General features: G+C 32.9%; 1 protein-coding gene across 1 annotated transcript; it reads left to right on the forward strand.

The window, feature by feature from the left end:
• The first annotated feature begins 14,451 nt into the window (after window positions 1–14,451).
• On the forward strand, window positions 14,452–20,236 carry LOC125200341 (linoleate 13S-lipoxygenase 2-1, chloroplastic-like). The gene is made up of 7 exons (XM_089062731.1): window positions 14,452–14,884; window positions 17,208–17,476; window positions 17,549–17,786; window positions 17,924–18,244; window positions 18,329–18,827; window positions 19,046–19,312; window positions 19,417–20,236. Exons 1-7 carry the CDS (start codon window positions 14,530–14,532, stop codon window positions 20,174–20,176), a joined length of 2,709 nt encoding a protein of 902 aa, XP_088918857.1. The 5' UTR covers window positions 14,452–14,529; the 3' UTR covers window positions 20,177–20,236.
• Window positions 20,237–22,781: the final 2,545 nt, after the last annotated feature.

The following is a 22,781-nucleotide window of genomic DNA, read 5'->3' on the forward strand; positions in this document are numbered from 1 at the left end:
ATTTTCGGTATACCGTGATTTTTAGTATGGTATGATACCTAACCAAAGATTTCGGTAAGGTAACGGTATGAATTTTCATATACCGCAGTATAACGCGGCATAAAGAAATTCGGAATATACTGTAAATTAAGGTATTTACCGTAAAATATGATTATAAATTCTATTGTGATATAAATATAATTATATATAAAATATATTTAACATATTTTTATACTAAAATATTTTAAAACTAAAATAATCTATTTTTAATTGATGTTGAAAGTGCGGTATACCGTATATGCAAAAAAGTGCTGCATACAAAAAATGAGGTACATTACTAGTATGAAAATTCGTCATACCAAAAATAAGATATATCAAAATTTTTAATAAAATAAAGATATGATTTTTTCTCCTACCAAATTTTCGATTAGATATACAATATTATGGTTTTTGTAGTATACCGTACCTCCCACGTAGTATAGCATGCCTTAAATCTAGACAAGTTAGAATCAAATTATAAACTGGCTATTCTATTTACGTAATTCGGTCATATAAATCTCTGGGCCCACTTTTCTCTAAAGCCCAAAACTAAAGAGAAACAAATTAATTAAAATCAGTCTATCTCACTTTATTTTATCGGTATAAGCCCAAATTTAAAATTGTACTCCTTCCGTTCCAAAGGAGATGACTCATTTCTTGGGCGGCACGAGATTTTATGCAGTTATATTTGTGTGTTAAGAAGAGAGAGTAAAGTAAAAGAGAGAGAATAAAGTAGAGATAAATGTGTTTTCATTTTAAATAATGAGTCATCTTAGTTGAGACAAATCAAAAAGTGAGTCATCTTCAATGGGATGGAGATGGAGGGAGTAATTCTCTTTGAGAAGTTATATCTTGAATAAATTCAAAGTTTGATAGTAGCACTCCTTAACTAGAAGCGCAAGTGAGACAAGCATAACGGAAAAATTACATTTACAAAAAAAAAAACGAAAAAATTACATCAAACACTCAAATTTAATTTAAAACAATTTATAGCAAAAAGACAGTGGGGCATTATTTATTAAAATAACAGTAGGAGTACTAATATTGTACATATATGCAGCGTAGATCTTCATGATCTTATAGTTAAAAGTGGTTCCGAATGTTTATTTTCATATGGTTTTTTATTAACTCATAGTAATATTTTACGTTGAAATGATGAAAAATCTTTAATTTATTGAATGGATTAATTGTCTTGATTTAAATCTCCTAAGAAACTAAATTCTAATATGTAAATTATTACATTTCCACATGCATATTCTACATAAAATTATACCCCTTGCCTTCTATAGAAATAAACATATTTTCTTTTCTGTTCATCCATAGAAATCGTCCAATCTATTTGGTAACCTTTTTTCTCTTTTTTATTTTTATTTTTTAATTTATCATTTATGGATCTCACCATTCAATGTACAGTTTGAACTACTTTTTCTCATTCTCTCTTATTTTACCAATTATACAATAAAATTTGTGGCAATCCTAAATGACCTATTTCTATGAGATGGAGGGAATACTAATTTTTACTCCCTCTGTCCCCATTAATTGTCTACTTTTGCTATTTTGGTTCGTCACCTATTAATTGTCCACTTTCACTTTTACCATAAATCTCCACATTCCACTAACTTATTACACTCATATTTTATTATTAAAACCAATAAATAAAAGTGGGACCTACATTCCACTAACTTTTTAACTCATTTTCCTACATTTATTAAAACTTGTGCCGAAATCAAAGTGGACAATTAATGGAAGACGGAGGGAGTATAATTTTTTTACCATCAGGAAAATATCCGTGATAATAGAAGATCACTAGTGACCCGTGATTTTTTTTATTTATGCTCGACACAATGTTTTTATAATCAGATTGGTAAGCAAAATGATGTAGCTATAAGCTCATGGTTTAAGTGCTTGGACTGGTTAGACTACTAAGTACTCCGTTCTTTAAAAAATAAATTATTTCTATTTTAGTTCGTTTCTTAAAATTATGAATTTTTTATTTTAGGAAAAATTTCTCTACAATGAGATGAGATAGGTTATCTGTTAAAAATATTTCAATACATTTTTTTTTAATCTTTTTTATCTTATCAACTGTGCATTTAAATGGTAGAGGGATTGCACAAATAAATGTAGTATATGCATATTTAATTTAATGAATAATAAACAAACTAAACACATTATCATAATCTTAAATTTTAATTAAAAGAAATAAAAATATCCCCACCACAATTTTGAATTTCCTTGCACCATGTGACCATGTCTCATCTCAAATTAAAATCCCAACATCACATATCAGTCGTTTCAAATTTCCCAAAACAGTATCAATCAGATGAATGAAAAAAAAAAGGGTGTGCAAAAAAATTACTCCGTACATAACAAAATTTGAAAGGAAATGATGACAAGACTCCACTTATAAATACAGTAACGCCTAAAACAAAAATACATCACTTCCTATATTACAGCTATCATTGCATTTAGGGATGTCAATGTAGCCCGCAATCCGTGGACCGGCCTGAATAATCCGCCAAATTTACAGGGTTAGGGCTGAAAATTTCTAGCCCGATAAAATTACAGCCCGATTAGCCTGCACCCGATTAACCCGCAACCCGTTAGGGCCAGACCCGAAAATCCGATAGACTGGCCCGAAAACCCGATAAAATTTCTATTGTTCTATTTGTTTGACTCTAATTCGACACTTCATTGGTTGTTTTATAATATAGATTATTAAAAAAATAACTTTCAGTTTTATATATTAAATATATAAATTATACTCCCTCCGTCCCGCTTTAGGAGTCCCGGTTAATCAATTTTGGGCGTCCCGCTTTAGGAGTCCCGGTTGAAATAAATTTATAAAAAATGCCTACAAAGTGTTAAAAGTGGGTCCCAACATCCACTACAACTAATAAAAAAGTGTTAAAAGTGGGTTCCAACATCCACTACAACATTTATTTATTGGACACTCAATTAAAAGTGGGTCCCAACATCCACTACAATATTTATTTATTACACACTCAAACACTTTTTTTTAAAACATGTGCCCGACTCAACCGGGACTCCTAAAGCAGGACGGAGGGAGTACATTAAATTTTTATTAACATAATAATAGATATATAAATTAGAAACTTCAAATTCACTGAAAAATATATTTAAATTTCTAAAACATGCTTTTAAAATTTCTTGATGTTTACATTTTATTTTGTATAAATCTCAAAATATTAGTATTTGATAATGTTTATGTTTGAGTTTAAGTATATATCTCAAATTTATCATAATTAAATATTTTACATTTTATAAATAAAACTAATTTTCACAATTATTTATTGGATTGAACGCGTGTTAATCTATCGGTAGCAACCCGATTAGCCCGCTGGGCTAGACCGAAACCCGAGCTTTTAAGGTTAGGGTTGAACGTTTATAACCCGAAAAAATCACAGCCTGATTAGCCCGCACCCGATTGACCCGCAAACCGAATAGGGTTGGCCCGAAACCCGGTGGGCTGCCCCGATTGACATCCCTAATTGCACTACACTCCTAAAAATCAACAACATCATTATATATACAGAAAAAACTCAAATGATGTTTTGCAAAAGAGGAGAGCGATGGAAACATAACTACAGCTGAAGCTTGAAGTCGCCGACGAAGGACCTTCTGAGGCAGCACGCCGGAGAGGTGAGCGACAATGTAGTGGAAAAGATATATAGTCGGACGAAGATATGGCAAAAGTGGACCATTACAGTGGGACGAAGGTAATAATATTTTTTACAAAAAAAAAAACAACAAAAAACCGGTTCTAACGGGCATCGGTTCATGGTCGAACTGGATGGTTTTTGCGGTTCAGAGTGGCCCGATGATAAGACGGTTTTAAGATCTAAATGGAAACTAGACCATGTGCATGGGCTTGATTGCAGTCGAATTGGTCAAACCGGTCAGCCTGTTTTTTAAAACATGACTGGCTCATGCTCGACGCTCTTCCCTATGTACCGGTGCTATGTGATTAATTCCTAACACTAGGGGAGTAGCGATGAGCATAAAACCGTATACCCAAATCTAGGCCTGTCAAATCGGGTATCCACGGATACCCGATCCCGAATTTTCCAAAATCTAATACCCGATACTTGATCCGAAAATGATTTCGGGTACCCAAATACCCGACTCGAGTATCCAGTCCCGAAAATCCAATCCTGATTTTGGATTTTTAATTTATTTTATTTTATTATTTCTTTAGGAAAATTAGCTACAAACTTTTAAAAATACAAACTTGTAGTCCGAATTTAATACAAACTTAAAGTAATTCGAATTTAAGAGGAAAAAACTACTACAAATTTGTAGAAATAAAAAATTCATAATTTATAACACCCCTTATTCAACCATTATAAACATCACAATTCATACATTAACCCAAAATATGACTTAAGAGTGAAAGATTTTGGGAGTATATTTAATTATTTAATTTCTAAATAATAGAACAAATACATTATTTATTAAATTTAAAAATAAAATAAAATAAATCGGGTAATTCGGGTATACCCAATCGGGTATCTGGTTATCCGATACCCGATAATCCAAAAATCTTATACCTGAACCCGATCCCGAAACTCGGAAAATTAGATATCGGGTATCCAATTACCCAATATTTCGAGTTTGGATATCGGGTATCCAATTCCCGATATCCATTTTGACACCCCTACCCAAATCCATCTAAATCAAATTTCAAAAATTTGGTTTTGTTCAATTTTATTTTTCATTTTAATTTTTTTTATTCGGTTCGATTCAATTAAGTTCAAATAAATAAAATCAAATAAAACATAAAAAAAACCAATCATTTTTAATATTTAGTATTTATTTATATTTATATACACTGTTGAAATATATGTAGCACATATAATATTTGATTTTTGAATATTTGAATTTTGGCATATAATTTCAGTTTTTCAAGTTTAATTTTATTTGAATTTCGGTTTAATTTAATTTTATTACCGAAACCTAATACTCAACACTACCTAACACGTTTTAACGAAAGATATCATAGGCCACAAAATTATCTAACCATGGTTGTATTTGTTTGTATATTAGGGACAAGATTTTTAATTTAATGGGACCTCATTTTAGTTCTACTCCCCACCTTGTTTGGGCTCTAAAGTAATTATTTTATTGTTATAGAGCCTCTCTACCTCCAAGATGAAACAAATTATTTGGTAGTACAAGATTCGTTTCTTATCAGAAATATGCATCACATGCATGTGTAGTAGATTTGCAAAAGCCAATTACTCCTCCATTTGGTACCACTTACACTTGACCCATTTACGGACCACTCTAGTTTGTAGTTTAGCTTATTATAGTGATGCATACCCTTTTGGACCCTATTGTGATGAACTATTGAGATGTGACAGAACTGATCAATAATTACAACACATTGAATCCATGTTTAGTAGAACTACTTACACTTCCATATAATCAAATAAAAATATACTCCTTCCGTCCCAAATAATTCGAGTCACTTTGACCGGCCTGAGTTTTAAGAATTGTAATGAAAAGTGGGTTGAAAAAGTTAGTGGAATGTGAGTCCTACCTTTATATATTAGTTTTATAATAAAATGTGAGTATGAATGAGTTAGTGGAATATGAGGTTTACTACCAAAAATAGTAAAAATGAAGTGAGACAAATTATGTGGGACGGACCAAAATGGAAAAATGAGACAAATTATCTGGGACGGAGATAGTAGCTAGTTAGCTTCAACACTCAATAATTTAGTGTCTTTATGTGACAAATATCACATATTTCGCCCATGGCTCCAATGATCTTATCTTTTTAAGCGCACAAAATATGAGTTATATTACGTAAATGAGACTTTGATTGGGGTTAAATCGGTGGATCTAGGGCATGAATCTTAAGGTACGCACATAATATAATATGAGCTATAGCTATAGTATTTTTTAAAAAAGCTATAGCTATGGTATTTCATAAATGAGACTTTGACTAGGGTTAAATAAGTGGATCTTGGGCATGAGTCGGTCAGATTGGGTCTAAGGCACGGAGGGTTTGATCTATGCAAAAATTGACTTTTCTTAACATTTCTTAAATATTTTGCCGAAAAAAAATTGACTCTTATTTACGGACGGAGGGAGTATAAATATAAGGATTGGTTTAAAATAAAATCATCTTTTAAGTACGAACATGGAAATATAAACCAAATGTACAAAGTTCATGTAATCATGTGCGAGTTGAGAATGACGCATAATTACAAATTACATGTGTAAACATTTTAAATTTGATTCATAAAATTTCACGAATAATTCTCTTTAGGTGGGATGCCAAACAAGGTGCTTATTTGTGAATTTCTTTTGCATTAAATTTACACTTTGGCATGGAGGGTTTTGGTCTATGCAAAATTATATCTTAATACCAAAACGCAGAACAAAATCATACGGAAGACATGTTTAGGTCAATGATAGTGTAATTTTAGGTCATTTAAATAATGAATGACCTAAAATTAACTAAAAATGACATCAAACCCAGATTATATAAAATGATCTAAAACTGATTAATAATAATCTTCCGTGTTATTGGTCAATTATTGACTATAAGATCATACAATCAAAGAGCCAATATATGGGTTGCATTTCTGGATTTAGATACTTTCTTGTTTGTATCATCTCTCTTGATAGAGAATATATATAGATAAGGTAAAACATGATAAGAACACATATTATAGGTCATTTTATGTCAGATACCTATATATATAGAGTTTTGTTAGGTTGAGATTATTTACCTTAATTGAGAAATGAGATGCAATATGGGCCACTAATCCATAAAATTCATGAAATGTCAACAGCTAGCACATTATGTCAACACGGGGGTATAATTATAATTTTATTAATAAAATGGAGGAAAACATAAAATTTTATTTCAAATCATTTTCTAATTTCATAGACCTTCAAATCTGCAAATCTGCAAATCTTCATACAATTCACACAATTGTGCAAAATCGAAAACCTTCAAAATCTCGCTGAAAAATCTGCTGGTCTTCAAATTTCAATTCGTAGACCTTCAAAATCGAAGAGCAAAATCGAACAGTTTTATGCAATGACGATCGAAGAGCAAAATCGGAGACAATCGGCTGAAGCGCCGATTGTAGCTGAATCGGCTGAAGCAACGATCGAAGAGAATCGGCATTCCAAATCGGCGGAGATCGTGAGAGATGAAGGCAGATAAGTGGATTTGACTAGCGTTGTTTCTACATTTCTGTTCCGGTTCATCGATTGATACTTTCAGTTTTGGCTCGGACTTTCACTTTTTTTCTTCACTCAGGTTAGAGATTCAATTTTTTTTTGTGTTATATGTCTTCTTTTTAATTATTTGTGTAGTCATTTTGATTTTGAACTGTTTGATGAGTCTTGTGCAGTGCACTGATTTTCTGATGTTCAATTGCTGAGAATAAAGTCTGATCGTCTTTTCTCCTTTTTTAATTAGTTTAATTTGTGTTCTGCTTTTTAGGTTTGTTTATGTGATTTTGTTGAAATGTTTTTAGCTAATGGAGTGGTGAGTCTCTACATTTACTTTTTTTTGACATTTCTTTTAAATTTTGTAGGCGATCTGGTAGTAATTAGGAATCTTTCATTGCGACCAGATTTTTGAGGGCATTGGAAAATTTGAGGTTTATTTTGTCACTTAATTGAAATTTATTTTCACAGATTGTTTCGGGAAAGTGTTTGTTCTTGATATTTTGATTGGTAATAAGTAGTGAAAGCTTGGATTTTTAAATTTTAAGTAATTGATTCAGGTTAAGAAATTGATTCAAATTTTAAGTATATTACTTCGATTTTAGTGAATTAAAACACATCTGCATTTGTTTTCTTATGAATTCGATTTCTGCTGAATTTTTTTGTTGATTAGTGATGGTAGAATCAGAAGTGATGGATTTGTTTAAATTTGTAAGATTATTAGCTATTGACATAGCTATAATAACAAAATGTATGATTGTTGAATAGTTGTTGACATAATTTTATTCACATAGTGTATGCTTGTTTGAATAGCTATTAGGATGGTTGTAGAAAACATATGTATGGCTGTAGTAGTAAGTCAATAGCTATTGACATAGCTATAATAACAGATTGTATGATTGTTGAATAGCTGTTGACATAATTTTATTGACATAGTGTATGCTTGTTTGAATAGCTGTTAGGATGGCTGTAGAAAACATATGTATGGTTGTAGTAGTAAGTCAATAGCTATTACTTTGATTTTAGTGTTTTAAAACATATGTGGATTTGTTTTCTTATGAATTCAATTTCTGATGATTTTTTTGTTGATTAGCAATTGAAGAAGCACAAGCTAATTAGACAGACGTGTTCAAAGCATCAACATGCAGCAAGTCATCTTGATATATTTATGTTCAAGGCATCTTGTGTTCTTAACTCTCTATCAGCTTCAACTGTCACCACATGCAGCAAGACATGCTACATGTGATTCAGTTCAATTAATGATTAAGTTCATCCTCATCATCATTTTCTATATTTCTACGTTTCAGTAACTACATTTTACAAGGGAGTAGAGAGTGGTTGGATGTTGCTAGCTCGACGTGGCTACTTTACGCACTTCTCCTTGCAGCGATTATAGTTATTAGCTTCAGTGAACTTCCCCAACAAGGTTCGTTTTAACTCGTTGCTTCATTTTTGTTAACTGTTTTAGTAAACTAGGGCAGCTGTATTGAGCTATATGTAAAAATATTTGAATTGCATTAGACGTTAAATCCTTGGTAGAAGTTTATGTATTAATGAATTTTTGTGATGATAAAAAAAATCCAGCTGATGTAAGTTTGTACATATTAGGATAAAAAAGCTAAGAAATCTAACAGGTTGTGCCTCTTGGCTTGCTGCAGGAAATTCGTAAAATTCATGAACATTTCACAGTCACTAAATGCTTTCAAATTTGGACATTTCTTTGATGAAGTAAGTACATCATTTTATTTACATATGTTTCTCTGAGTTGACATTAGATTACTCCTACAGTTTAGATACTAACATTGTAGAACTAATTTACAAGCAGTATGCAGAAGAAAGAAACAGAGAAAATATCTCTACATCACCAGTTTCTGATCCTAAAGGGGTGAGCCAAATCTTGTCTTTTGTTATTTAGAATTAATTCAAATTAATTTGATATTAATTATAAATTACTAATTCAATAGGCTGCTAAAGAAGAAGAAGTAGAAGGAACAAAAGAGGACACAATGGGTGATGACAATAATGAATCAACCTCTCACCGCCAGCTGCAGGCCCAATGGATGACACACAGGTTGAAACGAATAAAGAAAAGCAACAGGAGAAAGGGAAAGAGAAAGAAGAGACTATTGTTAAAATAACTAAAACTAAGATTAAATAGCATATTGTTTTTATAAAATGACTGAATTGTTGTTGACATGGCTTGAAAGTGTAGTTGACATTTGGTTATAATTGTTGTTGACATGATTTGTACGTGTTGTTGACATGACTTATAATTGTTGTTGACATTGTTTCTATGTGTAGTTGACATGACTTATAATTGTTGTTGACATGACTTATAATTATTGTTGACATGGTTTTATGTGTAGTTGACATGACTTATAGTTGTTGTTGACATGGTTCTATGTGTAGTTGACATGGCTTATAATTGTTGTTGACATGACTTATAATTGTTGGGTTGACATGACCTATGATTGTTGTTGACATGGTTCTATGTTGACATAGTATATAACATAGTTGACATGGCTTGTACGTGTAGTTGACACGATATGTACCGTAGTTGACATGACACTTATAATTCACATATCAATAGTCAGAATATCAACTCGTATTAAAATGTTAATAACTAAAAAATAACACTTATAATTCACATATCAATAGCAAGAATATAGAATGTCAACAACTCACTTAAAATGTCAACAACTAACAAATAACACTTATAATTCATATATCAATAGCGAGAATATCGATGTCAACAACTTTATTCAATAAATACTTTTTGACATGAATTGTACATGTAGTTGACATTATATGTCTGTAGTTGACATAAATTATATATGTAGTTGACATTATATATGTGTAGTTGACATGAATTGTATATGTAGTTGACATGGATTGTACACGTAGTTGACATTATATGTGTGTAGCTGACATGAATTGTATATGTAGTTGACATGGATTGTACACATAGTTGACATTATATATGTGTAGACATGAATTGTATACGTAGTTGACATTAAATGTGTGTAGTTGACATGAATTGCATATGTAGTTGACATTATATGTGCGTAGTTGACATTAAAAAAAGAAGAAGAAATAGCTAAATCTTGAATCTAACTATTACCAACTAATTTCCAACTGGGGAATATCACCAAACACCTATAGTGCATTATGATTAACCTTGATTCTCCAATCCAGCTCACATCCAACATAATTGATAATCAAGATTAACTATATTAATGTCACTATCCAAATTTTAAACCAACAAAAGATTGTGATTTACAATAGTTTCTGCTGTTTACAATACTCAAATTAAAATATAAGAAAATAAACAGAACAACGAAAGGAAAGTTCAGTCTAACAAAAATAAAAGTGTTTTGCTCGAATAAGAATATTGAAAAAGGAAATAAGTTACAATAAACTGCGAAGAAATTGTAGCTCTTCCCGCATTTCCTCACAAAATCCAGCTCCGCCGCCACCGCGTCCTCCATCTCTCTCCGCCGACCAATAATCGAAATCGTTCCATGCTCCAGCAAGGCTGCGTCGCCGTCTCGAGATCCGGCATCGTTTTCGGTAACCGAACCAACAATGCTTCCTCCGTCAATTTAATCTCTTTCTTAACATCGAATCTCCTTTTCCTACTGGAAACCTTACGATCGGAAACAACCACCAGATCTCTGGATTTTCCGCTTGAAACCGACTTAATCCGCCGGAGCTCCATCATTTTCCTGCCAAAATTCTTCGCGTCGACACCTTCCAAAACCGCTTCGTCAGTTTCAAATTCCAACACTCCGTTCTGCTCCGAATTCATCGACCCTCGCCGTAATTCATCACCAATTAATCAATCTCTGTTATTACTTGTGAAAAACAGAGGTAGCGATTCTCGTCCAGCAGCACCGCCTCCGCCTTCTTCGACATCTCTGTTATTTTTTCTACTTCTTCTTCGCCGTTCTATTTGATCTTCTTGTTTGCGTCTTTGTCGCTGGCGGCGGCGAATTCGCCATTGGCTGTGGCGTTGGAATCGAATTCATCGTCGGCGAGGGGGCGCTTCATCGATGGATGAGAGAATTGTGGATTTGAGGGTTTGGTTAACCGGGGAAAATAGATGAGCTGAAACGAAAATGGAGTAGGAAAAGTAGCGCTGCAATCCTAATTAAAATATGAAATTACCATTCTACCCTTTTGTAATTAATTAATCTAAAATATTTTTCACGTGGCAAAATCTGGACCACTCATTTAATAAAAATGAGTGGCTGCAAATGAATCTCAATTCTCAATTAGACTAAAAGTTCTCAACTGATATCAATCATATATATATATATAGGGGTGCGTTAGGCTCCTTTGCACCCTAAGTGTCCTATTTCCTTCTTAATCTCAGCCCTTGGATCATTGAATTGGATGGTTGTGATCAATGCATTATTAGTCTATAATGTTGCATTATTAGCCGTTGTGCATTATTAGAATGAAAATGTGCATTATTAGTCTATAATGTTGCATTATTAGCCGCTGTGCATTATTAGAATGAAAATGTGCATTATTAAATGACACGTGACATTAATCTAACCGTCAGATGACAAAATCGTGGGGCTAGAATTAAGAAGGAAAAATGACAAAAGATATGAAAAGGATTTGAATACATCCCCCATATATATATATATATATATATATATATATATATGGGTTTGGCTGAAACATAAAACTTGTTGTGGAATACTTCACATAAATTCATCTTGGAAAATGCAAGAATTCAAATATTAGTTTTTCCACATGGGATTCGAATCCATGGCCAGGTATTTAAGCAACAAAGTGATGATGAATGCATGTCAGATTTTCATTATATAAAAATGGTTAGTATTTTATATTTTGAAAGTTACTCTTATTTTAGCCAATAGTGAGAACGTTTTTTTCGTGAGAAATGAAAATGAATAAGTAGCTAGCACATAAAATCAGTGAACAGAAAATGAATAATAAATATAAAAATTATGCCTTCTTCAGAATTTGAACTCAGGTGCTACATTCATCCGATAAGAAGATGCATCCACCGTATATCTTGTAGGAGTACTAATTGAAAGGGTGAATACAACCATTAATTGTACTCCATTAAATGTTGAATTAACAGTAAAATTCCATTATTTAAAGACTAATAATGGTTTCTACTCAATGATTTCACCATATGCCCTTATGGCTTATACTGTTGTGCATGTGTTATCCTTTTAAATGACCTCTCATGTCCAATCCCATCTAATTGAAGGTTAATTAATTCACTTGATCAAGCGATTTCAATTTTTTCCAGTCTCAACCATATATTTTGGTTGTTACCAATGCTTCATAAAATCTACTATACTAAGAATGTGTGGTGAAGAGAGATTCAGAAAGTCTAGATCTGCCATACCCAATTGTAATACTCCATATTTTGTTATTTTATATTATCACTTGTCTTCAATCAAAACTAGCCCCATATCGGATATATAACAACAATATTCTCTATCACCGCGTGTTATTATATCATTAGTTCTCCATTATTTGGCCATTACCTAGCTATTTTTACTTTCATAAAGATAGATCACCTATGAGCTATCAATAAATAATACCACAATATATATCATGCATCTATATAGAAAAATCCTAATAATTGGACTAATTAGTAATTATTCTGTATAAATCAACTATAAGGTAGTCATTTTTTAAAAAAAATTCTTAAAAGAGCTAATCATTTTAAAAGCCATTTTCTCAATCTATCTTAAAAGGTCATACTATATCATTAGTTTTACTAGTATTATTTTAAGATGAACAGAAACACTGCCATTATTTGACCCTATCATTATTGGTAGGTGAAATATCCACTGACGACAGTAGAAAGGTTGGAATTATCAGATATGAAAATATCACAACATTGAAAACATAAACTAAATTTGCAAAAATGATCAAATTTTTTGATCTAGAATATATGAGAGTATTATCTTATTTGCTGTTGAACTTGATAATGGGGCCCGAGGACGGCTAAGTTTGGGTCACTTTAATTTCGATATAAATCGTTTAAAAGAAATTATATATCCAATCAAAATTTATTTATTTTTTCTTCTTGAAAGGAGACAAATGATCCAATTAAATATCTAGCAAGCATGATCGGGACTCAAAATCGATTTTCACATGTTTGGAAAAACATTTCACCTTTGTATTTGTTTCCACATGTACACAGTACTTATCCCTTCAGAACATGTGAACAGTGAATGTGAGGTTGAGAATAATAAAAAAGTTATGTTGAATAAACATATATGTTATTCATGATAATTAGAGTTTAGAAGTTGCTCGCTGTGAATTATAACAAGATTAGTCTTAGGATAATTCACAATAATAAAAAAAAAAAGTTTAGTTGCGAATTGTCATTTAAACAAAAAAAATACTCCTACTTTGTTTATTCCCCGTACATTAGTGACTATTTTTTTCTTTATTAGCTTAAATTGGTTATGTATCAGTTCACTCTCCTTCAATTGTACCTATAAAAATGTAAAGAATAACTTTATGTTTTATGAGACTTTTTAGGGTTTATATATGACTTAAACTAGAGGTGAGCATTCAGATTCTAAGTCAAAATTTTTTTCTTATATTAGATTGGATTTAAGTGTATTATGCTCTAATATTATATCAAATTCATCTTGTAAGGTCGCAAAATTAGAGGTGTTAGAAATTTTGAAATTGTCAAAATTTAAGACGCAAAGAAAAACGTTCTTAAATTGAGAATACAACTGTCTACTACACTCTTAATCTTCCTTTTTTCCTAGAACTCTTTCATTTGTGTTCCTTAATTTTAATTGAAACACTAAAAATAATGACGTTTTTTAAATCATAGGTGATGTATTTAGAAACCCAAATTAGCATCCTTAATTGAATAAAAAAAATATCCTTAGCTATCCATTATTTTATAGTGTATGTCAAATTTACGTTGGCTAATAAAGTATGGTCATGATGTTCGTCGAAGTGTACTAATATGTATGTTAAATGGAGACTAACTGGTGATAGGAAACGTGACTCATATTTAAATTAATCTCTTTTTACTTTACAATTTGAACGGTAGACTTAACACCTTACAATGTACTACTAATATCTATGACGTAATTAACATCATGATTCAATTTTATGCCACGTGTAATGACATGTTTTTCTTCTTCATCATCTTCTTCTTGTTTCTAGGGTTATCTCTCTGTGTTCAACTTCTATATAAAGAACTCAAGAAGCCTAGCTCAGAAACAGACCACCACCACTCAAATTCCTTCTTGTATCTCCAAATTCCCTCCCAAAATGATGCTAAGCAAAACCAACAATTTCCTCAAATCCCATTGCTTAACAACTCAAACCCTACCTCCAAAACTACACAACCAATTTCGCTCCGGCGATGGAAATGTTTCATCTTCCATTCCCATCCCCCGCCGCTCTAAACCTAGGAATCTCCGGCTTCGCCGTGCTTCCACCGGCGTGAATGCCAGCGTGCTAACCCAAGTCAAGAAATCAACTTCCGTTAAGGTGGTCATCACCGTGCTCGAGACCGTGGGCGGCCCCCTCAGCCACCTCGGCATCAGCCAGGGGCTCGACGGGCTAACCGACTTGCTCGGTCGAACCCTGCAAGTCGAGCTCGTCGCAGCAGAGGTCGATGAGAGTAAGTCCAATTTTAAATTACTACTGTTTCATATGTTTATATTATTATGCATTTATGAGAATAGGTTTTAGGGTTTTCTTAAATATGTTTCGTTTAAAAAATTAAAGAATTTGTCACTAACTAAATTCCCACTTTGCAATTTCTAACAATATACTTATTATAATGTCCAATCTCTAAGATATCATATTCTAATATAATCTATAGTCTACAAGGGCCACGCGCAGGGACCAATCAAATCAACCTATGCGTAAAAATGGAAAAAAGGAGTTCCACTTAAATTGGTGGTTGCATTTGCTCCCTTGGATTACAAAAGGATAATAACACAGTATGATATTACTCAAAAATAAAACAAAATATATACTCCTAGTTTTCCCCAGTTAGAGAAAATTTTGAGGATACACAGTGAAATAACGGATCTATCAGTCGAATATTAGGTGCTCTAATTTAGAGCCTTGATTATTATATGTAATAATTAAATACATATATATGGATAAAGTAATGCATGAACAATCTTTGTGTATACAATTAGAAACGTTAATTTGCAATTTAAAATATGTCTCACCTCATTATTGAGAAGAAAATTTAAAATAAAAAAAATCATCTTCTTATGGGACAAACTTTTAAAAAAAAACATATTCTTATGAGACGAAGGAAGTAATTGACAAATATATCCTCAACTTTGCTACTTAAATTTTGACAAAAGTTTCCAACATGATGTTTCCAGTTTTGTGTCAGTATAGGATGATTTTATTGTGTGGTAATAGAGTACAGAATCATAAAGTGCTTATTAACAAGTGGAGTACATATATATATACTATCTCTTTTATTAAAAATAAAATATTTTTTTTTTTGGATTGTCCTATTAACAATGAAATATTTCAAAAAAATAGAAACTAACACTTTCTCTATATGTTCATCTGTTACTTTACTATCTATTTATTAATTCACAAAACAACATTATATAAAATCTCGTGCCAAAAATCAAATGTTTCATACTATTTAATAGAACGGAGGAAGTACAGTAATGCATTTTTCTTGGTAATAATTTTATGGTGTATTAAAAAGATAGTACGTGATATAAAGATGAATTTTATCTTTGAATACAAATCTATCTTAATCCATAGTTGTTCACTTATATACTCCACAAGTTTACCACATACAATCATTTACCCATTGACACCGCTGTATATTCCCTTCGTCCCTTATAAATTGTCACACGCGTTTTAAAAAATATAATGAAAAGTGGGTAAAAGGAATTAGTAGAATATGAGTCTTACTTATATATATATATATTAATTTTAAATAAAATGTAAGTGAGATGCGTTAGTGAAAATATAGAGTCCATTACTAAAAATAGTAAAAAAAAAGGATAAGGATGTCAATTAATTGTGAACCGACTATAAAGAAAATTGGTGTTAATTAATAGGAAACTGAGGAAATATTTATTAAAATGGGAAAACTTATTATGGTTGTGAGTTGTTCTAATAGTAGAGTGTTTAATGTCTATGATAAAAAAATTTCAGGTTCGAACCCGATTATGTTTAAATGATAGAAATAGAGTGTATTCGATATTTCGATTTATACTTTAGGCAGCAGCGTATACTACTCGATCATAGCGCTATGAAAATTTGGAGACTCTTATTTCCCATGGTTCCAATTTTATTTTATTTTTTTATTTCAATTTTTAAAATTTGGTGGGGGCATTATACAGTAGAATATATTTATAGGAGTAGGGACCATGCACAGCGACCAATCAAATCAACCTAAAATTCCAAAATTTGGACGTAAATGAGGAAAGCTACTAGTACCATTTAAGTGCAGGTTGCATTTTTTTTCTTTTGGGAGATCGCAAAAGGATAATCAAAATAACATTAAATAAATTACTAGTATTACAACATAGTAGTAGTATTCACTATTAGTCTATTACCCAGCCTGGTCAAGGAAAATTTAAAAGAAAAAAGGAAAACTGTGGAAAATAATATGCAGATATTAAAACAATACTTATAATCGACTATAAATATTGGGTTTTGTAATGCATACAGTATACAAAATCTATTGAAAATTACTTATGAATTATGATACTAATAATTTTTGAAATTGGCGTCTTCATTATTTTGTGTGATAAAGGTGTAATGAATACAATATGTGGACAAAATCATGTAAAACAGTATTCTATATATAGTAGCAAAAAAAATCATGTATTTTATAAATACACCTTTATGATCTACTCATAAATTTTACATAGTTCTTAGCCCACATGCCTTGTCAATTTTATCAAATAATTCCTAAATTTATTTTACTTTGATTTTATGGAAAATCCAAGAAACTGGAGAGGAGAAGGCCACACTGCAATCTTTTGCACGTAAAAGTGGGGAACATGAGAATGAGATCTACTACGAGTCCAATTTCGAAATCCCAGATGATTTTGGAGAGATTGGTGCCGTTAAACTTGAGAATGAACATCGTCAAGAAATGTTCGTTAAGAACATTGCATTAGATGGATTCCCCTCTGGCATTATCAACATCCACTGTGATTCTTGGATTCATTCCCAATTCGAGAGTCAGGAGAAGAGAGTCTTTTTTTCTAACACGGTAACTTTTGGTTGGAATCAGATAAATTTTACTAAATCATGCACACTAACTAATTTGCATGTATACATGCAGTCATACTTGCCATCCGAAACTCCGAGTGGGCTAGTAAGATTGAGGGAGAAAGATCTGGTTGCTCAGCGAGGAGATGGCGAAGGAGAGCGCAAGGCCTCTGACAGGATCTACGATTACGACGTCTACAATGACCTTGGCGACCCAGACGCTGACCCTGAGTTGGCCCGCCCTGTTCTCGGCGGGCCCAAACATCCCTATCCTCGCCGCTGCAGAACTGGCCGCCCAAGAACTAAAGCAGGTACATTGCCTAGCTTAGTGTGTCATTCTTCCTATCACCAATTGGTTTTGGAATGAAACTGAACGTGGCCAGGGTTTGGTTAGTCTGCTTCAATAACTAAAAAATACTAACATACTCAATTATTTTATACATGATAGATCCATTATCGGAGACTAGGTCGGACGACGTGTATGTTCCACGAGACGAAGCATTTTCGCAAGTAAAGCAAGCAACATTCCAAGCAAAGACGGTCTACTCAGTGGTTCACGCGCTGATCCCATCGCTCAGGACATATGCCACCGACCCTGACCAAGGGTTTCCGTTTTTTTCAGCCATAGACGGTTTGTTTAACGAAGGGGTCCACCTCCCTGATATTCCGACCACCGGATTCCTGGGAAACATCATACCTAGGCTTGTCAGATCAATCTCTGAAGCTGGCAATAGCGTCTTGCGCTTTGAGACTCCTGAGTTCGTTGACAGTATGTACATTTCTCGATTATGCATGAATATGATTGATAAACTAATGTGCAGTCGGCCATCCTAATATTATATTGTTGATGCAGGAGACAGGCTTGCGTGGTTTAGGGATGCAGAATTTGCTCGACAAACTCTAGCAGGGATCAATCCATGCGCCATACAGTTAGTCACGGAATGGCCATTGAAGAGTAATCTTGATCCAGAAGTGTATGGACCGGCAGTGTCAGAAATTGACAAGGAAATGGTGGAAAATGAAATTCGAGGATTTTCTACTCTTGAGGATGCAATCAAAGAGAAGAAGCTTTTCGTCCTAGATTACCATGATTTGCTTTTGCCGTATGTGGAAAGAGTGAGAGAGCAAAAGGGGACTACCCTTTATGGGTCGAGGACGTTGTTCTTTTTGATGCCATCAGGCACGTTAAGGCCCTTAGCGATCGAGCTGACCCGACCAAAGATAGGCGACAAGCCCCATTGGAATAGAGTATTCCTTCCAAGTTGGGAGCCTACAGGCATCTGGTTGTGGAGACTGGCTAAATCCCACGTCCTCGCTCACGACTCTGGTTATCATCAGTTGATCAGTCATTGGTATATCACTTCGCACTTACTCTAAACTCTAAGCAGCACTTTAATAGAAAAGATAAATAAACAAAACATCATTAGAATACAAAATTTAAGTCATTTTTGGTTATATAATTCCAAGATAGATTAGTAATTCAAACCATACATAAATAGGATTTAGGATTTAGTATAGTTATAGTTATCTCTTTACTTTACATTAACATAAAGATATTTTTTTGTTCCAGGCTAAGAACTCATTGTTGCGTCGAACCATACATCATTGCGACACACAGGCAACTAAGCGCGATGCACCCGATTTATCGATTGTTGCATCCCCATCTACGATACACGATGGAGATCAATGCATTGGCTCGTCAAGCACTCATAAACGGCAATGGGATCATCGAGTCCGCTTTCTCCCCCGGAAAGTACTCCATCGAGCTGAGCTCAGTTGCTTACGACCTTCTCTGGCAATTTGACTTACAAGCACTGCCGGCAGATTTGATTAACCGGTAATTAGTTATAACCAGGGACAATAGTAATTTAAATCACAAACAGTCAATTTTTGTCAACTGTCTCATCATCTGTGTACAAAATGATGTTTTTTTTTTACCAGAGGCCTGGCCGTGGAGGATCCAAGCGCGCCCCACGGCGTGAAGCTGGTGATCGAGGATTACCCTTACGCGAACGACGGTTTGCTTATATGGGACGCCATCAAGGAGTGGGTTTCCGACTACGTTCCACAATACTATACCGACGCTAGCCTCATACAGTCCGACACCGAGTTACAAGCATGGTGGACGGAGATAAAAACGGTAGGGCACGGCGACAAAAAGGACGAGCCGTGGTGGCCGGAGCTCAAAACCCCGGACGACCTAATCGGGATCCTGACGACCATCATATGGACGGCTTCCGGCCACCATGCGGCCGTGAACTTCGGGCAGTTCGACTACGGAGCATACTTCCCGAACCGGCCCACCACCGCCCGCGTGCAGATGCCGGTGGAAGACCCGAGCCCGGAAGAAAAGAAGAAGTTTCTAGAAAGGCCGGAGGCGTTTCTGCTGGAGTGTTTCCCATCGCAGCTTCAGGCGACGGTGATTTTGACGATTTTGGATGTGCTTTCGAATCATTCTCCCGATGAAGAGTACATTGGGGGGAAAATTGAGCCTTATTGGGAAGATAATAAAGTGATAAAGGCAGCGTTTGAGCGATTTCATGGGAAGTTGATGGAGATTGAAGGGATCATTGATGCTAGAAATGCGGATTTGAGTCTGAAGAATAGGTCCGGAGCGGGTGTGGTGCCGTATGAGCTCTTGAAGCCGTATTCTGGGCCTGGGGTTACAGGGAAGGGTGTGCCAAATAGCATCTCTATTTAGGACTCATGATAATGTGCCTTCTTGATCATTCAATAATGCAATAATGCAAGATTGTTCAAATAGCATCTGTATTTAGAACTCATGATAATCTGCATATCTCATGCTATTCAATAATGCAATAATGTTCAACCAAGTTTAATTAATTATAAAAGTCAAAGATGATTATTGTCAATCCAACTCAACCCAATTAACCATTTTCTAATATTTGATTAATTTTTTTTTTTTTTTTTATCATCAATATTCAACTCAATTATATACTCCTTCCGTATGATAATAGGAGCCATATTTAGTTACTAACACGGATTTTAAGAAATGTAAAGTAAAGTAAATTGAATAAGTTAGTGGAATATGGATCCCACTTATATATATTAGTTTTATAAAAATGTGAGTGAAATAAGTTGGTGGAATGTGGAGCTTATACTTACCATTATGGTAAAAGTAAAATATGACTCTTATTATGGGACGAACTGAAATGACAAAACATGACTCTTTATTATAGGACGGAGGGAGTATATCTTTATATACCTATTACTTTTTAAGTAGTATAATTATTATTATTTGTTATTTAAAATTATAAAAACAAAAAACCTTAACAAACTAAAATATATAAATAAACAAACCAAAAGTATAACTACGGCAATTGTGACATGAAATTTAGGATAAAAATTTTATAGTCCTAAAAAAAATAAGAAAGTGTAGTAAATACAAACTATGATCTGGACTGTTAATGCAAACTCATATATTGTACGAACTACAAACTATGATCGACCATTAAAAAAATATCAACATATGACAAAATCGTATCAACAGAAAATGCAAACACAGTGTCAACACAATAACAACTCAACATCAACCGTTGACACTGTGTTGACATTTTCTGTTGTTACTACTATTTTGTCATATGTTGACATTTTCTAATGGTCCAGATCATAGTTTAGAGTTTGTACAATATTTAGAGTTTGCATTTGATTTCATTCATGGATCATAATTGGAGAAAAAAAATATGTAAAGTTATAGCAAAATTTCGTCTCTATTTATGGAGAATGAAAAATTATAATTTTTGCTATACTTTTTATAAAAAAATTATGTATTAAAAATGAATAAATATTGAAACCATGGGTCCTCTTCTAATGCTTATAACACCACAATCCAAAACTAAGACTAAATCTACATCCTTGGATTTTGAAATATGTGGATGAGATTAAAACTCACAAATTTCAATAAATAGCAGACAAAATATCAACAAAAGGGTAATATCATCGTTATGTTATCATATGATAATTTTCGTGGGTGTTTTTTATATCGACATAGTGTATTACAAATATCAACAATATGATATGAGAATATCAACATAAGTACAAGAAAATATCAACACAATTTTATTGATATTTTATCTATACTATATTGAGATTTTATTTTTGTATTTATTGATAAAATCTGCTTATCAACATGTACGAAAATTGAAATATAATTTATCAAATTTCACCACCCGGACATCGTCGGAACATTTGTAATTGAGGTCTCGTTGGAATTCTTATAAAATTATCTTTAATTTGATATATTTTTTGGCAAAAAATAATTTAAATCGAGAAAGTTACGTAAATTTAAAGTTATGAGATGATTTTGATCAGAGAGAATTGATATTAATGCCTTTTAAATTTGTTTAATTTAAAATATAATTTTATGTGACATTATTTCAACCACTAAATCTCTTAATCTAATAAATTACGATAATATCATTTATGTTTTGACATGAGAAGAATCAAACCACTACCAATTACCGTTATTTGATCCTTTCATTATTAGTAGGTGAAAATAGTTCCAACTACGATAGCTGAAAGGTTGTAATTAACTAGATTTAGAAATATCAAATTCTAGAAAATATAGTTCAAATTTTGAGAAAATGATAAAATTTGACCTAAAATATGGTATTCTTTTATAGTTTTACGTTTGTTATTTAACTAGAAAATGGGGCCCGGGGCGGCTAAGTTTGGGTCACGTAATTTTCAATATGAAATGTTTAAAAGAAATTATAAATCCAAGAAAACAACTTTTACTCTTCTTCTTCTTCAAAGAAGACAAATTATCCAAGCAAATATCTTGCAAGCAGATGACCCAAGTTGATTTTCACATGTTTTAAGCCAGCGCCTTAGAATAGTCGCCTTTAGCCATCTTAGGCAAGGATAAAACCTTAAACCTGTCCATTTTTCAAATATTTCACATAATTGAAATCCTATGAGATGGATAATTGTGAATGTGTGTTTAGAATAATGAAAATATTAACGATATTCATATGTGAATTGAGTTTGGAAGTTGATGCTTTGAATTAAGACTAGTTTTAGACAATTCACCATAAAAATTAAGATTATCCTTGGATAAGACAACTTATCCTTGGTCGTGTTTTTTTAGAAGTAGATTACCTCAAAATCAATTGGTGATAGTATGATCTACTTTCATTTCCAATTTAATACTTCAATTAACATATAAATTCAGCATAATTAACATCATAGTTCAGTTTTATGCCACGTGTTATTGCATATTTTTTCTTCCTATCAACGGTAATTTATTTGTGCTCAACTTGTATATAAAGAGCTCTGCAGAAACA

This window comes from Salvia hispanica, chromosome 1 (genome assembly GCF_029641045.1).
Source record: "Salvia hispanica isolate PSC_SH4W2 chromosome 1, Shi_PSC_v1, whole genome shotgun sequence".
NCBI classification, from domain to species: Eukaryota; Viridiplantae; Streptophyta; class Magnoliopsida; order Lamiales; family Lamiaceae; genus Salvia; species Salvia hispanica.

Excerpts from the sequence above, each read along its gene's own strand:
- LOC125200341 (XM_089062731.1), top strand. The coding sequence starts at position 14,530 with ATGATGCTAAGCAAAACCAACAATTTCCTCAAATCCCATTGCTTAACA. Across the intron at positions 17,477-17,548 it reads GAGTCTTTTTTTCTAACACG|TCATACTTGCCATCCGAAAC; the intron begins GTAACTTTTGGT and ends GTATACATGCAG. Across the intron at positions 17,787-17,923 it reads CCGCCCAAGAACTAAAGCAG|ATCCATTATCGGAGACTAGG; the intron begins GTACATTGCCTA and ends TATACATGATAG.